The sequence below is a fragment of the Eublepharis macularius genome, chromosome 1, assembly GCF_028583425.1.
Source record: "Eublepharis macularius isolate TG4126 chromosome 1, MPM_Emac_v1.0, whole genome shotgun sequence".
NCBI lineage: Eukaryota > Metazoa > Chordata > Lepidosauria > Squamata > Eublepharidae > Eublepharis > Eublepharis macularius.
This window is the reverse complement of record NC_072790.1, coordinates 240,560,863-240,579,655: the sequence shown is the minus strand read 5'-3', so window position 1 is coordinate 240,579,655 and position 18,793 is coordinate 240,560,863. Positions and strand designations below refer to the sequence as shown.

General features: G+C 47.2%; 1 protein-coding gene across 2 annotated transcripts in view; it reads left to right on the top strand.

Moving 5' to 3' along the window:
* The window catches only part of NPR1 (natriuretic peptide receptor 1), a 53,316-nt gene that overhangs the window by 16,551 nt on the left and 17,972 nt on the right, over positions 1-18,793 (top strand). For both annotated transcript variants that reach the window (XM_054995074.1, XM_054995084.1), the window contains exons 3-12: positions 6,707-6,820; positions 7,841-7,976; positions 8,268-8,359; positions 8,663-8,798; positions 10,007-10,091; positions 10,899-11,019; positions 11,880-11,954; positions 13,709-13,786; positions 16,122-16,226; positions 18,302-18,373. In XM_054995074.1, coding sequence (XP_054851049.1) covers positions 6,707-6,820; positions 7,841-7,976; positions 8,268-8,359; positions 8,663-8,798; positions 10,007-10,091; positions 10,899-11,019; positions 11,880-11,954; positions 13,709-13,786; positions 16,122-16,226; positions 18,302-18,373 — 1,014 coding nt within the window. The remainder of the gene's footprint in view (positions 1-6,706; positions 6,821-7,840; positions 7,977-8,267; positions 8,360-8,662; positions 8,799-10,006; positions 10,092-10,898; positions 11,020-11,879; positions 11,955-13,708; positions 13,787-16,121; positions 16,227-18,301; positions 18,374-18,793) is intronic.

Here is an 18,793-nt window from a genome sequence, read left to right as displayed (position 1 = left end):
AGCGTAGTTATCTACAGCTGACAATTTAGGAGCTTTCCTGTTGTGTGCCTTATCAAATAATACATACTTTTACATATCAGAAATCAAATTGTAGTCAAACACTCTTGTGTGCACCATAAATCTAGCTCATATTGAGATAGGGCATGGGTCTCTCTAGCTCGTATTATTTACTCTCCAGTAGCTCTCCAGTATCACATTCCTATTTATTTTATTGTATTTTTATTTTACTTAATTTATACCCTGACCCATTGTTCTTTTCTCCTCCAGTCTTTCCTCACAACAGTCCTTCCTGAGAGGTGGTTAGGCTGAGAGTATGTGATGGTCCAAGGTTACCAACTAGCTTTCGCGGCAGAGCGGGGAATTCGATTTCGATTTATATATCACCCTTCAAAACAACTTAATGCCCTCCCACAGCAGTTTACAAAGTATGTTATTATTATCCCCACAACAATCATCCTGTGAGGGGAGTGGGGCTGAAAGAGCTCCGAGAAGCTGTGACTGACCCAAGGTCACCCAGCTGGCTTCAAATGGAGGAGTGGGGAATCAAACCCGGTTCTCCAGATTAGAATCACAACAAATAATAATAATAATATTCTATTTATATACCACCTTCAGGACAACAACACCCAGTCAGAGCAGTTTACGAAGTATGTTATTATTATCCCCACAACAAAAAACACCCTGTGACCCAAGGTCATCCAGCTGGCTTCAAGCGGAGGAGTGGGGATTGGGAATCAAACCTGGGCTGTTTCCATACTACTCACTTTCTTCCAGAACAGGGCGCAACATCACGAAAAAACCACGGAAGATAGCATCTTCTCGTGCGAGTTTTGCATGACGTCGCACAAAACTCGCGCAAGATGACGCTATCTTCCGTGGGTTTTTGGTGACATTGTGCCCCATTCTGGGAGAAGGTGAGTAGTGTGGAAACAGCCCAGGTTCTCCAGATTAGAGTCCCGCCGTTTTCAACCATTGCACCAAACCAGGGACTGTCTACATGTAAAGCGCTTGCTCTACCTTTGAGTGGTGGCCCTGATTCTATGAGGCTGCTTTGTGCCATGAGGTGATTGGTCTGCCTAATTCAACATTGATTGGATTGCAGGCAAATCTCTTCAACATCTGTCACCTCAGATCTTTCAACTGGAAATGCGAATAGGTTGCCAGGTCTCCCGGGCTCACCAGTGTGTGTGTGTGTGTGGGGGGGGTCTTACCTTTCTCCCACACATGCACCCCCACCTCCACACGGTGATGTCACTTCTGGAAGTGATTTCATTGCGCTGGCTGCCAGAGTGTTCCTGTGCTTCGCGCGGGGGTCAATTCTTTGAGAATCGGGTCGTTTGGGGCCAAAGTGATGCGATTGCGCCTGCCAGGAGCATGCACACCACACTTGTGCCCAGGGCTCTCCATTACAGCTGCAAGACCAGGATGCCTACATTTCCCATAAAAACTTGAGGGAAGCTGACAAGTGTCCAACCTGTGTCAGGCGTCACTTGTAGCTTGGCTCTGAATGTCAGAAAAGAACTGAAAAGAGCTTATGAAATGGCCCTCCTGAGGGTCAAGCTAGGGCTGTTTCCCCACGCCCTCATAGGCACAGCTGGCAGCTTTTCCTCAGGAATCCAGCCCTCTCCATTTGCAAAACAGTTGTGGGCCATTTGGCTTCTGTTTTTTCAACACCTTTTCTGGGAATGCACTTTCCACGGTCACAGAAGAGGCGGTGAAAAAACGGACGCCAAACGGACTGCCTCTGTTTTGCAAACGAAGACGTCACCAGCCTTCTGTGAGTGAGCCGTCCCCATAAGGGCGTGTGGAAACGGCCTAGAAGTGTGCATGGAGCAGCAAAAATGGGGGAATAACTCCCCCTCCCCCCAGCAGTACTTGGGTGCAGAAAAATGGCTTGGAGGGGAGGCAGGAGTTCTCCTCCCCCCACAGCAATGTTCTGAGCCCATTTGGGATCTCTTTTATTTTTAACAGTCATTCCCTGCAGCTGCTGTGTGGCTGTGGAGAACTCTGGTTGGGTACATTAAAAAACCGCACGTCTCTGTGGCAGCAGCTCACAGAGTCTCAAGCAAAGAAGTTTCTTCCCCAAGCCCCACTGCCTAAGACCCCATAAATGTGGAGGCACAAGTGGAGAGAGGCCAAGAATCCAACTTGGGAGCTTCATAGACATGCGCGGTACTGCTAAGCTCCATCAAAAGCAAACACATGAAGCCGCCGTACGCCTGGCCAGACCTCCAGTCCACCTTTCTCGCTCTTGTTCCCTCTAACTAGCAGAAATTTCTCCACGGTCCCAGGCCATCTCTCCCAAAGACGGCTGCCACATGTGCCTCTGAGCCACAGCCCCACCCAATGGCTTTCATTGAGTCCCAGCATGCTGCATTATAATTGAATGTTTTGGGGAAACCAACCAAGGCATGCAAGCTCCATCAGTTTCAACACATAATTATGCTTTCCAGCCCACAGTGTTTCTCTTTTTTAGTTGTTGATATTCTTCTTGTGATCTTTATTTATTTGAGAATTGTGTGGGAGGACACATTAAATTTCACTCGGATGCTGTATACTGTGATGTGTCAAACTCTGACTGTTAAATACAGTTGTATTTTCACTGTCTAATGCTGTCTGGTATCAAATATTGGTTTAAACATATCCAATGATGGATGTTGAGATGTCACAATCTGCAGAAGAAAATTCTGGGGAACAAACTCCATCTGAAATCAAGTGGGAATGGATGCAAGGCCTACCAATCACAAGCGTATCAGAAGAGCCTGGCTGCATCCCACCCGGGGTCCATCTAATCCACCATCTTGTTTGCCCCGGCGGCTGACCAGCTGCTTCCTGAAAGCCCACAAACATAGCAAGAAGGGCAACATCCAGGGCTTTTTTTCAGGGGGAACGTGGGGGAACAGAATTCTGGAACCTCTTGAAAATGGTCACATGGCTGGTGGCCCCGCCCCCTGATCTCCAGACAGAGGGGAGTTTAGATTGCCCTCCGCGCCGCACCGCAATCTAAACTCCCCTCTGTCTGGAGATCAGGGGGTGGGGTCACCAGCCATGTGACCATTTTCTCCAAGGGCAACCCACTGAGTTCCACCACCTCTTTTCCCAGAAAAAAAGCCCTGGCAACATCTATCCACTATTGTTTGACATACACACACCAGCAACTGGCAGTAGAGGTACACTGCCTCGAGATACGGAGGCTCCTTTTAGCTATCATCCCTCATAGCTGTTGACACACCTATTCTCTGTTAATGCTTTCTAAACCTTAAAAAAACCCAGAAAACTCATAGAATCTTTTTCTTTCTTTCTTTCTTTCTTTCTTTCTTTCTTTCTTTCTTTCTTTCTTTCTTTCTTTCTTTCTTTCTTTCTTTCTTTCTTTCTTTCTTTCTAACTCGTAGAATCATAGAAGTTCTGCTCATTGCAAAAAGTCCAGAGCTAGAACATCCCCAATTTCTGTTTGAAGACCTCCAGGGAGAAATAGCCGCATACACCCATTAATTGTTTCCAAGGCTTTTTTCAGCTGGAATGCCGTGGAACGGAGTTCTGGCACCTCTTGAAAATGAGGTTTTCTCTATTTCCTCCGCAGTGCAGAGGGCGATCTAAACTCCCCTCTGTCTGGAGATCAGGGGGAGGGGCAACTGGCCATGTGACCATTTTCACCTAGGGCAATTTAAACTTTTAAAAACTCCCCCCTTGTTCCAGCTGACGCAAAATGATGTCATTGTGTGGTCCTGATCTACCACTGAGTCCCACCACCTCTTTTCCCAGAAAAAAGCCCTGATTGTGTCCATTGTCTTGCCATTTGGAAGCTTTCTCCTACTATGGCCATCATCTTGAGGCAGTGAGTTCCACGTTCATTTTCTATTAGGAGAAATATTTTCTTTCATCTTTTATACAGCTACGATTATGGAGGTTGTAGAGTAAGACAAGCTTAGTATTGTCATCTTAATTTTCTCCCCACGACAAGGTTTATATGTCTCTAATGGAGGGGTGACAGACAGAAATTCAACAGGGAAAGCATTTCTTGCCACGGAAAGGAAGACCGGCAATGAGCAAATGTCAGCTGGAGAGCAGGCGAAAGATTTCCTTGCTTGTCTGCGGTCTGAGGTTGCAGCTCAGACCCCTTGGCCTTACTCTGCTTAGTTGAACAAGATTTCAGAACGGCCGAGTTCTTGCAAGGAATTCTGCTCTGGCCTCTGAATTCCATGGCAGAGCAGCTAATTTCTTGCAAAGGAGATGGAGCAATTTATTTTGTACAGCCCCGTCTTACTTGCCTTCACATAATAAGCCCCATTGGGCACCTCCATGTCCACCTGTTTGCCATGTGACAGTCTTTTCTTGACATGGAACCCTTTGAGCACACACATGTTCCATCCTTCCTAATGAATTCCTCCCCCCACAAGAAACTTGTGTTCAAATCCACCGCCACCACCCTTTCCCCAAGCTCTGGTACATTTTCCCCTTCTTTCCACTAGAAGATACATCAGGGTAGGGGGCTTTGGGAAGGGGTGAGAAAGAGGCCTTGACTGCTTTTTGCTGCGATCAGCCAAAGAAGAGGAAGGAAACAAGATAATTCCCCGGATGGAGTAACTGGCTGGTTGCAGCTAGCTATTAATAGCAAGCTGGGAGCCGGAAGAGAATTGCTGGGGAGTGGGAATTGTTAGGAGGGGGCAAGGAGGGAGTTTGCAGTCCTATGGAGATCGCCTGTGGCTTAGATGGCTTCCAAAGAGGGATTTATAGAGAAGCCTTTGAGAGCTTGGTGGCTAAATGGAACCTCCAAGTTCAGAGGCAGTGTACCTCTGAATCATAGGAGAAACTGTCCTTTTCCATTGCTTGTTGGGCTTCTGAAACAATCTGGAAACAGGATGCTAGACTAGCTAAATTAGGGATCACCGTCCTTTTCTTGAATGACTGTGACATCTGAGCAATGAAAAATATCCTGAGTTATTCCCCCAGCCAGGCATGTTACTAAGTTTTGTTCTGGCCCAGAAACAGAACACGGTCTGAGAAGAGCACCAGAAATGAAGCTGCCAGCTAAGCAGCACGGAGAAAAATCCTATGAAATGAAAGTTTAACAAACAAATCCCTAGAACCGCTCTTTTTGTGATCTTTTCTGGGTCTTTTTGGAACTGCATGCCCCGCAGATGCTCAAGATCTACCTATCAGAGACCCTGGAGTGGAATCTTCTTTTCTAGCTGAACTCTTAAGAACCAATGTGGTTCTGATCTCTGTCTCCTGCTCTGCTTGGAGTGGAGGGAAGGGCCAAAAGCATCCCAAATTACCCAGCTGAACGACATGGTATCTCTCTGTTTTTAAAAATTAACCACTGCTGGTTCCGTATTTGCAATAGATAACAGATTAAAATTCCACTTCCCAAGCGTGCCTTGAAAGGCTCAAGGGAAAATCCACTCTTGTTCTCTCGTGTCAATAGGATTCCACAAACTACAAAAACTACGACCGTGAAAACTAACGAAATAGATGTCAATATACTATCAATATATGCCAAAATATTTTATACGTGAATTATGTGCAAAAAGTTTGCAAGATGGGAGCAAATCTGTTAATGATAGGATGTTTTGGAGGTCTTTCATTCATAGGGTCGCCATAGGTCGGAGGTGACTTAACGGCATATAACAACAACAAAAGGCAAAAATATTATACAGATAACTTGTGTCTTGTATATTAACCAATATCATAAAAATACATAACACACAACCAACTTCATACAAAAATAGAATGTCTCGTAGATAGACTGCCCATTGAGCTATAAATACTGTCTCAACATGACAATAACCATTACCAAAATTCATAAGCTAGATTCTTTGGAAGGTATATAAAGGTATATAAAAACATATCCAAAGTTCTTCTCCGCTTGAACCAGAAATGTCCGACATACTCCATCATATGTTCGAAAAGTTCTGCTTCCACACACAGAGCACAGTTAGCTTCTACAGTTTGTCATGAGCAATTGGCCGATGTGGCATTAAAAAAAAAGGATTAGATAAATCTATAGGGGATGATGGCTCTGTCGATGGCTGATTCTGCACACGTTGGATAATGCACTTTCAATGCACTTTATCAATCATTTGAGGTGGATTTTTTGTTCCGCACACACAAAAATCCATTCCAAATGATCTATAAAGAGGAGTGGAAGTGCATTATCCAATGTGTGCGGAATCACTCGATGGCTACAAGCCAGATCAGTGACATGGAACCCCGAGAGACAGGAGCAGTGTACCTCTGAAATCCAAATTCTGGTGACAAACCACAGGGAGGTGATGTTAATAATAATAATAACAATAACAACAACAACAACATTCGATTTATATACCGCCCTTCAGGACAACTTAATGCCCACTCAGAGTGGTTTACAAATTACGTCATTATTATCCCCACAACAAAACACCCTGTGAGGTGGGTGAGGCTGAGAGAGCTCTGAGAGAGCTGTGACTGACCCAAGGTCACCCAGCTGGCTTCAAGTGTAGGAGTGGGGAATCAAACTCGGCTCTCTAGATTAGAGTCCCGCGCTCTTAACCACTACACCAAACTGGCTCTTGTGCTCTCTGGCTTGTGGGTTTCACAGAGGCATGGAGCTGGCCATCCTTGAAATAGAAGACCAGATGGTTTTTGGCCTGATCCAGGACAGCATTTTTGAAAAGGGTTAATTAAACAGCAGCAATTCTGATTATGCCTCTTCTTTTACCTTCCCTAGTCTGTGATGATCATCACCTACGCTGAGCCAACAAACCCTGAATACAAGCCGTTCCTAGAGGAGGTCAGACAGGCAGCCCGAACAGAATTCAACTTCACCATGGAGGATGGGCTGGTAAGGACGATGGGGGCGGGGGGCGGTCCAAGTCCTGCGAGTTATAAAACAGAGCTGGGACAAGGGGGTTATATTGCATGGAACTGTCTGCATTATCAGTCTCTGTTATCTTCCAGCACCAATTCAATTGGGTTTTGACCCAAGCGGAAAAAATAGCACAGACTAAGGAGAAGAAGTGCCCTCAAGTCATAGCTGATTTATGGCAACCTCTGGTGGGGCTTTCATGGCATGAGACTAACAGAGGTGGTTTGTCATTGGCTGACTCTACAACCCTGGCTTTAGTTGGAGGTTTCCCATCCAATTACTAACCAAGGCCAACCCTGCTTAGCTTCTGAGATCTGACAAGATCAGACTCACCTGGGCTATCCAGATCAGGTGTCAATCTAGAGGTTCTCTCAGCAGTTGTTGTGGCACCCAACTATCTTTCTGGGTGGGCAAGATAGCTGGACATTTTGGCTTAGACTGACCAGTGCTGGGAGCTAATAAACTGTGAGAGATCTTCCGTGCGAAATCTTCAGTTTGGGATGCTGCCGAATTTTGTGACTATACTGAATCAATCTTGACAGTTTGGGGTTTCTGTATTGCTTCTCCAGGCCTGGAACGAAACCACATTTGTTCATTTTTCCTGACCACATTAATAAAATTCAACAAAAAGAATGCTCTTAAAAGTGACTGTCTTATTTCACATCAGTAAATCTATATCCTTGTCTTTTCTCGGACACCCCGTCGAGAAATGCATTGAGAAATGGCACGTAATAGTTAAGGGATTTTTTTAAGGATTAAAAGAAACAAAAAAGGAGAAATGTCGAATGAAAAAAGGTGGGATGAAAATGGATTTCCCCAACCATGCACAAAAATGAGGGTGGAAAGCCCATATTTGTACATCCTTACTGTAGGCGAGCTGCATTCAGCTTCAGGCCTCCCATTGCCAATATGGGAGATTATAATGCTCTACCTTAGAAGGTTGTCATAAAGCTGATACCACTGTTGCTTCTAAGAAGCCTTTGCTGTGAATTCCAGAAGAACTACATTGCCGCAGCTTTCCACGACGGGGTGATGCTATACGCCCAGGCTGTGAACGAGACGCTGGAGATGGGGGGATCCATCCGCAACGCCACCGCCATCACCCGCCAGATGCGGAACCGAACCTACTACGGTCAGCAATCTATCTTCCGACGTGACTTTTAAGGCGTCCTTCATTTCCGTGTGGAGGGGAGGAATGGAAAAAACTTCCCCAAATTCTAATCCCCGGGGTTGAGGGAAGCCATAACCATTAAATCCTGAACTCAGAATAGTTTACGGGGGCCGTACAGATAGAGAAAGTTCCCATTTCTCATGTTGGACTCCAGAGATTTGAAGAGGGAGGATGTGGAACAAATAATGCCCCATGAGTTTCAGATTGGAAACATTCAGTTGTTGAGGGTTTTTTCTCCTTTCCACCACGCAGGGGTCACGGGGTTCCTGAAAATTGACAAGAACGGTGATCGGGAGACGGACTACTCACTGTGGGACATGGATCCAGCCTCAGGAGAGTTTGAGGTTGGTGGAGCAGCCAATAGCGTCTTTGGAATCTACCCTGCTGGATCAGGCCAAAGGTCCATTTGTTCCAGCATCCTGTTTCCAGCAGAAGGCCGCCAGATGCTCCTAGGAAGCTCATGAGCAGGGCATTTGGTTTATTTTTATTTGCAACACTGTTAACCCACCTTTCCCCAAAAATGGAGAGAGGGTGCCTCGCCCAAGTGTAACCCATTGAACTTCATAGCTGAGTGGGAATTTGAGTGTGGCACTCTGACCACTACACCACACTGCCTTTTTTCCTTCTCCTCCTCCTGCATCCCACAGATTGTTGCCAATTACAACGGGACCACCAAGAAGCTAGAGATGGTGCCCGGAAAGGATATCCACTGGCCGGGGAACAGCATTCCTAGAGATGTGCCGTTCTGCGGTTTTGAGAACAGCAACCCAGCTTGTCAAAAAGGTATTGGGAGGAGAGTATGGGCCCGTGATGTCCCTCGCAAGATGTATATTCTGATTCCTATAACATCACCCTGATGTGGTATAGCCTTGCCATTTCCCCGGACACCTCTCTCGTTAATATGAGGAGCAGGAGGAAAAATGAGGGGGAATAGTGTCAGTGGTGATACTCTAGGAACTTCTTCTGCTGTAGCATAGTGGTTAAGTGGCTGACCTGCAAATCAGCACCCTGCTGGTTCGACTCTCACTCCTGCCATGAGCTCTGCAGGTGGCCTTGGGGAAGCCGCTCCCCTCAGCCCCTGCTGTATTGTGGGAATAATAATTACATTGACTTTGTTCGCTGCTCTGAGAGCCAAACTAAAAGTGACGTCTTACACAGGTTGGACACTAGCCGGCTTCCCTCAAGTTCTGATGGGAAATGTAGGCGTCCTGGTCTTGCAGCTGTAATGGAGAGCCAAGCTGTAAAACCAGGGCACCTACATTTCCCATCAAAACTTGAGGGAAGCTGACTAGTGTCCAACCTGTGTAAGACGTCACTTGTAGTTTGGCTCTGAGTGAGCATTAATCAGTCCAGAAGGGGGGTATATAAGCACACTGTTGTTGTTAGTAGTAGTAGTCATCGTCGTCAGAGTCGTAGTCGTCATCTCTGTGGTCTTTACCATAGATATTAAGGAGCATGCCTAAAGTGTTGCCTGGAAGTGATGTCACATCATCCTCAAACACCACCCTGCCCAGTCTCTGCCCCTCAAATCTCCTGGCATTGCCTGCACAGGGCTGGGAACCCTCGCCTGGTGTCATAACCACATTACTGTCTTAAGCTGCTCTAATAGCCATTCCCTCTCCCTTAGGAACTCTGGTAATTATAGTCCTCAGCACCCTTGCGAAGCTACAATTCCCAGGATTCTTTGGGGGAATTTACTACATTTCAATTGGTCATACACATAAAACTTTTTCAAGTTTTTTTTCTCTCTCTCTGCTCACGTTTGGGCTAACGTTGCCTCTAAATGACTGCCGGTAACTGAATCTCGGTCTATTAGCAGCTCAGGAGGTGACTGGTGTTAACGCCCAGGTCCCATTCTGTCACTTGCCATGAGGGCAGCAGACAGCAGTATGTCTTGCTTGGGGCAACAAAATATTCCGAACCAGCCCCGAGGAAATATCTGTAGCTGGCTAGCTGTGCACTAACGCCCCCTTCTTGCTTTCCTTGCCTAGCTTCCTTCTCCTTGTTGGAAATCCTGTCTCTTGTCATGAGCTTAGTTCTCTCTCTGGTGACCATCGCAGCCTTCTTTGTGTACAGGTGAGTGCAAGAACGGTTTGTGCAGAAAGAGGATAAAAATGGAACAGCCGGAGCAGACCAAAGGTCCATCTAGCCCTGTATTCTGGGTCTGACAAAGAGATCTAGGGGTTGCTGTGGATAGCATGTCCACTGCGTGAGACAACGGTGAAACAGGCCACGTCTCTGCTAGGGATTGTTAGGGAAAGGGGAGAAAACAAGCCAGTATTGTTGTGGCCCGGTACATATCTGTGGTGCAGTGGGAATACTATGTGAAGTTCTGGTCATCCCACCTCAAAAAGCCTCTCACAGAGTTACAAAAAGTGCAGAAAAGAAAAATCGTGGTGTCAGACGACCTTCTCTAGGAGGAAAGGCTAAGGAGTTTGGAATATCTAGTGTACAGAATACATCACTATGCAGGTCAAAGCAGCAGTAAGCAGTCTTAGTGATTCTGGAGCCCCGGGCAAAAGTCCAGGATGGGGCCCCAAAATCCCTGTCACCCCCTCACTGACTCCTGTGCTGGGACCGAGCAAGGAGCAGCCCTAGCCCCGCACTAGGGAACCACTGCTGGAGCTGGACGCCTGCTGCTCGAGCCCCGGACGGAGCAGGCACTAGAGACTACTGGAGCCTGCTCTTCTTTTTCATTTCCCTTGTCCCTCAGAGTTGGGGAGATAGGTGCCCCCCCCAAAAGCATATTTTCCGGCTTGATAGTGAAAACACGGCTCTGAGGTTTTGATATCACAATGGAGGGTAGGCAACCTAGTGAGGAAGAAGGCGGATTGTGTGGCGAGAAGTGGCCCCTTTCAGTGTGCCCTTCTGCCCCCCCCCCAGGAAAATGAAGCTGGAGAAGGAGCTGGCCTCGGAGCTGTGGCGCATTCACTGGGACGATGTGCAGTCGAGCAATCTGGAGAAAAATTTGCGCAGTGTGGGCAGCAAGCTCACCCTTTCGTTGGTGAGTGCCCTTGGTCGGTCTTTTCGAGCGTTGCTTAGGCCTCTGTCTGTCTGTCCGTCTCGGTCTGCGTCTGTCTGTCTGTTTCTCTCTTTCTCTATATAAATCTCTGTCTGTCTGTCTGTCTCTCGCTCACTGTCTGTCTGTCTCTCTCTTTCTGTTTCTCTCTGTCTCTGTCTGTCTGTATCTATCGATCTCTGTCTGTGTCTGTCTGTCTGTCTCTCTCTATTGCTGTCTATCTGTCACTCTTTTTCTCTCTCTTTTTTTCTCTCTCTCTGATCTCTATTGATGTCTGTCTGTCTGTCTCTCTCTCTCTGTGTCTGTCTGTCTGTCTGTCTCTCTCTCTCTCAAATTCCCATGCATGACTTCCTTCTAGCCCTTGTTTAATTCTCTTACTGTAAAGTAAGGCTGAAAGAGCGTGGCTGGCCCAGGAGGACCAGTCATTAAATTTTAGTTACTGCGTAGACAATTTGAACCCGAGTCTTCTCAGTCAAAGGCTGATTCCGCACACATTGGATAATGCACTTTCAATGCACTTTATCAATTGTTTGAGGTGGACACAAAAAAATCCATTCCAAATGATCTATAAAGAGGATTGGAAGTACATTATCCAACATGTGCAGAATCACTGACACATTAACTGCTAACGCCACCCTGGCTTAGTTAGCTCAGTCTGCTGAGACCTTTCCTTACGGGACTGTGGTTTTGCTTTTTTAAAAAATTGGCATCAAGGTAATCTGCAGTCTTTACCCTGTATGAAGTTAATGTCAAGCAAGCAAGCGAAGTCCAAAAAGTGGGAGACGGGTGGTGGACAGGTGTGCTTTTTGCTTCGTCCGCTCATTGCTTTCCTTCTCTCCTCGCAGAGAGGCTCAAACTACGGGTCCCTGCTTACCACAGAGGGACAGTTCCAGGTATATGCCAAGACAGCTTATTACAAGGTAAGTCTGGAAGAACAGAAGACAAGTAGCTGTGCTGGATCAGTATAGACCAGCTTCCTGACTCCAACAGTGGACAGTCAAATGCCTTGGTGAAGCCCACAAGCGAGACCCAGTTTGGCGTAGTGGTTGAGAGCAATGGGACTCTAATCTGGAGAACGGGGTTCGATTCCCCACTCTTCCACTTGAAGCCAGCTGGGTGACCTTGGGTCAGTCACAGCTCTCTCAGAGCACTCTCAGCCCCACCCACCTCACAGGGTGTTTTATTATGGGGATAATAATAACACACTTTGTAAACCGCTCTGAGTGGGTGTTAAGTTGTCCTGAAGGGCGGTATATAAATCGAATGTTGTTTTTATTATTATTATGAAGGCCTGCTGGCAACAGCTCTTCCCCGCTGGCGGCTTCCCAGCATCTGACAAACAGACCTTCCTCCGAGCTCAGAGATCCCATTCGTTTATGATGGCGAATTGCCAATAATTGACATGGCCTCCGTAAATATGTCCAACCCTCCTTTGTAAATTCAATGTAAGCAAGTGGGTGTCACCACATATCCATGGCAATGAGTTTCATAAACTAGCTGCTCATTGTGAGAGCAATGCTTCCTTTTGCTTGTCTTGAATTTACTGCTGGTTGTTTTCATAAGGCGACTGTGAGTTCTGGTGCGGTGATAAAGAGCAGCAGGACTCTAATCTGGAGAGCCGGGTTTGATTCCCCACTCCTCCGCTTGAAGCCAGCTGGGTGACCTTGGGTCAGTCACTTAAGAACGGCAGGACTCTAATCTGGAGAGCCAGGTTTGATTCCCCACTCCTCCGCTTGAAGCCAGCTGGGTGACCTTGGGTCAGTCACTTAAGAACGGCAGGACTCTAATCTGGAGAGCCAGGTTTGATTCCCCACTCCTCCGCTTGAAGCCAGCTGGGTGACCTTGGGTCAGTCACTTAAGAACGGCAGGACTCTAATCTGGAGAGCCAGGTTTGATTCCCCACTCCTCCGCTTGAAGCCAGCTGGGTGACCTTGGGTCAGTCACTTAAGAACGGCAGGACTCTAATCTGGAGAGCCAGGTTTGATTCTCTACTCCTCCGCTTGAAGCCAGCAGGGTGACCTTTGGCCAGTTGCAGCTCTCTCAGAGCTCTCTCAGCCCCACCCACCTCACAGGCTAATTATTATGAGGATAATAATAACATACTTTGTAAACCATTAAGCGAGCTAGTTTGGTGTAGTGGTTAAGAGCGGAAGGACTCTAATCTGGAAAGCCGGGTTTGATTCCCCACTCCTCCACTTGAAGCCAGCTGGGTGACCTTGGGACAGTCGCAGCTCTCTCAGAGCTCTCTCAGCCCCACCCACCTCACAGGGTAATTGTCAAGATGATAATAAAAACACACTTTATAAACCACTCTGAGTGAGTGTTAAGTTGTCCTGAAGGGCGGTATGTAAATCAAATGATGTTATTGTTGTTGTTGCTCTGGCGAAGGAAACCAGAAGGCCTCTTGCCTAACAGTTTACAAAATGTGCGGTGGGGCTTGCCTAGCGGGATGGGTTCCTTCCACTCAAAACAAAACAGCAGGTGGATCTGCTGCTCCGTGGCAGGTGCTTGCGCTACACTTATTTACACTAGTCAATGTTTATAAATTTATTGCTCCTGTGAGTGTATCTCTTTTTGACATTGTTAATTTGGTACAGGATCAGCCATTTGTTTGCTCATTGCTCCGTGGCAGGTGGCACACTTGCACCCAAATCGTCGCTGTGTCTCTCTGCAGGGTAACCTCGTGGCCGTGAAGTATGTGAACCGGAAGCGACTTGAGCTGACACGCAAAATTCAGTTTGAGCTAAAACACGTAAGCTCCTGCCTGTTCTGCGGCATCTCCACTGGGAAGGGGTGGAGCCTGGAAGAGGAGGTGGTGGTGGTGTTGGGAGTGGGGAGTTGGCTCCGGTAGGCTCTTGCCAGGGTGGTGGCAGCCAGCTCAGGCAACATCTAGATCCCTGAAGCTTTTACAAACGAAACCTGATTTTATTATACTACCTGTTTTTACATTTTGAGATAATCCGCTCTGAGCTTGCTTTGCAGGGAGAGCGGAATATAAATATAATAATAAATAAATATAAATAACAATAATCCCGGGGAAACCCAATCAAAGCTGGTTATATTCTGACTGTATCCTTCTTCCAGGCTTCTCAAAACGAGAACGCCCTGTGCCTTCCCCCTACCCTCCTGCTGGCTCTTAGCTGATCTTCCCGGTCGATTAACTGGGGCACCAGCAGGGGGCAGTGTGCCAGTGGGGCATTTTCTGGCAGAGGCCAAAGACTCATTAGTGGAGAGGAAGGCACCAAGTGGCAGGGCGGGGACGGGGCGGGGGGGGGGGGAGCAGAATATAGCACAGGCTGGCACCCGGGTTGCCAGCTTAAGAGTTAATGACTCATTAGCAGGAAAAGCAGCAGGGAGGCGGCCATCTGCTCCCCCTTTAATTAAGACCCAGAGCCGCTTAAAGCAGGAGAGATTTTGTGTGTGTGTGTGTTTGAGAAAGTAAACAAGGGGATTGTGATTGTGAAAGAGCCAGGAGGGGTCACACAGAGAGATTCGCACCAGCTTTGAGGGTGGTGGAAGAGGCATGTCTTAAAGGATCCTTTCCCAACCCTCCTGCAAAGAACGGCATTTATCACCCTTCATTTTCTCTTCCCCCCCCCCTCCGTGCATTCCGGCCCCCTGCTCACGAGACTGGGCCCAGGGCTTGAATTCCTTTCATTCTGGTGATTTGTCCTTTATCCCGTGGAGTCAGGAACGATTTCCTCCAAGCGCTGTCTTGAAGGGAGTTTTTTTTGGCACCGGTGGTCACTTCCAATTTTTTTTTTTAAATGCAGGCTGTACCTGTGCCAGGACTGAGAGTGATTTGGCATGGAGAAGGAAAGGGATAAAATCCCCAAGTGAAAAGGGGGTCTCTCTGGTTTTCTCAGCTGATGGGTCTGAAACGTGCTTTAGGATTTTGGAGTTGTCCAATGGCTCTGTGGGGCGGGGTAGGGGGAGCAAAATTGCCCCAGTTCTGGGACAAAAGTGCTAGACAAAATGTTCTCTGGGGTTAGCCAACCCTTCGTTTCCCCCCTCCTTCTTCTCCAATAAACTTGAAAGCAGGTTCTTCCACCACCACCACAATTTTTTAAAATACCGTTGCTATTTTCTGAATTAAACCTTACAGCAGGTCATCCTTCGGTTTTGTCCTGTACATGGTCGGAGCCTAATATTCCGGACTAGTCTATCTGCTGTGCGTCTCTCAATATATGCTTGGGCTTCGCTCACTCTTGGACGGAGGTTTTAAAATGGCGAAGGAGTTTCCTCAAGAAGCGTACAAGAAAAAAGCTCTGCTTTCTGTCACGGAAGTTCATTTATAGAAGTACATCTGGGACATTTCTTCATCTTTCTCTTGAAACATGGGTTTGGAGATCTCAGCTGAAAGCAAATGCATTTCTGCTTGCCTCAGGCTTCATGCACAAGTTGTGGGGAGGAGAAAACACTCCTGTTAGCGCATCAGATCTGCGAAATCCAACTCATAGACCCTAAACGGTGCGATCCTAAGTAGAGTTGCACCCTTTCTAAGCCCTTGAACTTGAAGGGACTTTGAAGGGGGTAACACTGCTTACAACACCACTGAAAACCTGCCCGCCCCATAAAGAGAGACCAGAAAAGAGCAGGCCTGGGGTGTGAGAGTTTCCCCCCTGTTCTTCTCATACTTGAAGTTATTTCAGTTTGTATGTATATTTTTATTTCTTGTGTTTTTGCTGTGCTTTCCAACCTTCCCCCTCTAAACTGGTGCTCAAAACTGATTGCAGCGATTAAAAATGAATGCAAAAAATCAATTAAAATATAATTTTAAGAGATGCTCAGGGAGGGAGTTGTCAGTGTGGTCTCATGCCGGGCTTGTGGGGAGGGGGGGACTGCCTGCGGCGTCTTCTACCTTTGGCCTTGCTGATGGCAGATGGTAGCTGGCCGAGATCCCTGCTGAAAGTCGATGTCGTTCTGCTTGCGGGGTACAAGCTGTAATTGCTAGTAATGAATAAGCCGTTGTCTTGACCTTAAAATTGCCTTAAGCTTAGGGTGGGACTTGGGGAGAAGGGGCTGGCAAAATGGGGTGCTTTAATCACGCTGTGTGTTCTCTCTCTTCTCTCCCCTCCCCATTCCAGATGAGAGACGTTCAAAACAAGCACCTGACACGTTTTATCGGGGCCTGCATCGATCCGCCGAATATCTGTATTCTGACCGAGTACTGCACCCGCGGTAGTCTCCAGGTACGGAAGAGGGGGAAAGAGGTTCCACTTACTCCAAGTAAATAATCCTAGGAATTTTAGTTGTGGGAAAATTTGAATACATTTGCATATGAGAAAAAACAGTCCTAAAGAAAGGGCATGCTTTGCTTTTAGATGCATACCTGTGTCCAGGGCTTTTTTTTCTGGGAAAAGAGGTGGTGGAACTCAGTGGGTTGCCAGCACAGGGGGCAACTCTTGGCGGGAGGTGGTGCCCCTGGTACCACATGTGCATGCGCGAAGTGCACGCATGCACCCAGGACCAATGATGTCACTTTGGGTCAGCTGGAACATGGGGGGAGTTTTAAAAAGTTTAAATTGCCCTCGGTGAAAATGGTCACATGGCTGGTGGCCCCACCCCCTGATCCCCAGACAAAGGGGAGTTTAGATTGCTCTCCATGCCGCTCCAGCCCTCCAGCGGTGCCACGGGGCTCTTGAAAGTAGACTGGAGGACCAGGATTTCTGGCTTCTCTTCTGCAGACTGGAAAGTGGGGTTAGGCGTAAATGGGGTTAAAACAAGCATAGGCTACTGGTGAGTTTCTAAAAGCTTCCTTGGAATGTACTCCTTCTGGCCTGAAAAGTAGTATTTTCCTAACCCTGGGTGGGTGAAGCTTAGCTGTGGCTGCTCAGTTGGTGAGGAGACAGCACTCTGCACATGGGCAGGGGCACTCCTTTTACTATCGCCACTGGCAAAATTGGTCAATCTGACCATTAACTTAGCAATGGAACACCCAGCTTGTTATGGGGCACCATAATAGGTTCTCAGTTTTAGCTTTGGATGCCTCTTTCATCCCTCAGGACCACGCAGGATTGTTGGCAATTGGGAACGGCTTCTCAAAGTGTCCACACAATCACATAGATACATCTATGACTCACACATAACGTGCAGGTTTTCTCCACTGAAGGATTGTCTCGTGTCCTCATTCTGAGGCGCAGAACGAGGCTGGTGTCGACCTCTTTTCCAACTGTTTTTCACAGCGGGACAGGAATGTCTTGTTTCCAGATCTGACCCACAGCGGAGGGCCGAGGTGGGGGCCCAGCGGGGGTTTTAATTAAAAGGAGAGCCGGAGGAGCGCCACATCTCCCTCCACAGAGAAGCGCTTCATGGAGCCAATTCCAAGAGGGATGATTTATGGCATGGCAGACAAGCGAGAGGGATTTGAAGGAGGGGGGCAATTTCAACAGTCCTAGATTCCTGGCCGGCTGCTGGCGATAAGCATTTCCTCTTATAAAAGAGATGAGGGACAGAAAGAGGGAGGGAGGGGGAGAGAAAAAGAAAGGAAAGAAAGAATGGAGGGGGGGGAACTAGACAGGAAAAAGCAGGTTTCTGGGAAGGTATCCAGATGGTACGGGCACGATGGGCGGAAAGTAGAACGGTGTTGCTAGGACTGGGTATTTTCAGTGAGCTTAAATATTTTTGCCTCTGGTTTGATGTCAGGTATTTGTATATTGAGTTTGGAGGAGGGAACGGTCTTTTTTTGCTATTGGCTCCACCCCCTAAGCTCCACCCCTTGACCTGCCAAAACCCTGTAGGGTCCACCCGCCCTAGTCAGCAAAACACTTGCCAAGTTCTAGTACTGGTCAGTTAAAAACCCACCTGTGGATTTACGCGGGCCAAATACTTTTCAAATTATGTTATCAATGAAAGGCATTCGAGAAGAAGACCCAGTTTTTAAGGAGTTTCTCCCAACTTCAGATTTGCTGGGAAGATATTTAAAAACGAATACCTTCTGAATATATATCCGTGTGTGTGTAAAAAAGTATTGCCAAATAGAATTCTTTTGGAACTAGGTTTTCCTAGAAAGGAAACCCAAGACGGGACAGGATGTGTAAAGAGGAATTATTTTTCAATATTAATGGTTGGGATTTTCAACATTTTGAAAACGGGAATGTTTCAAATTTCAGAAGACATTTTTAGAAATGTATCTCCAGCTTTTGAACCTGCAGCCAGCTGGCTGCCTTAAAATGCAAGGAGTTGGGGAGGGGGCTCAGCATTTGGGCCAGGGAAGATGCATCTTCTGAAATTGTGGCAAATTGTCTCCCACCCCCCATCCTTGTAGGATATCCTGGAGAACGACAGCATCACTTTGGACTGGATGTTCCGCTATTCGCTCACCAATGACATTGTCAAGGTATGATCTTATATCCCCCTTCACCTCTACACACCGAAACCAGCCACCTTCACTGCCTCGGCTGTGCCTTAAAGACGAACAAGATTTCCAGGATATAAGATGTGCCCTTCATCAAGTACAAGTAGGTACAAGTAGGTATGGAGATCCCTGGGCCCTTATATTTCTTACATCCCCTGGATCTCCATTCCTGCTTGTACCCTGGAAATCTTGTTCGTTTCTAAGGTGTTACTGGACTCAGATGTTGCTCTTTTACTACAGACTGACATGGCTGCCTGCCTGAAACTGTCCACAGGGCCTAGATTCTTTGGGGTAGCCAAGATAATTCGGGTGGTATAGCTGCTTATTTTCTGTCAAAGGGTTCCTACACCTTGAATTTCTGTGTGTCCTATCGTGTTAAATCGGGTATGGTTTTCCCTTACC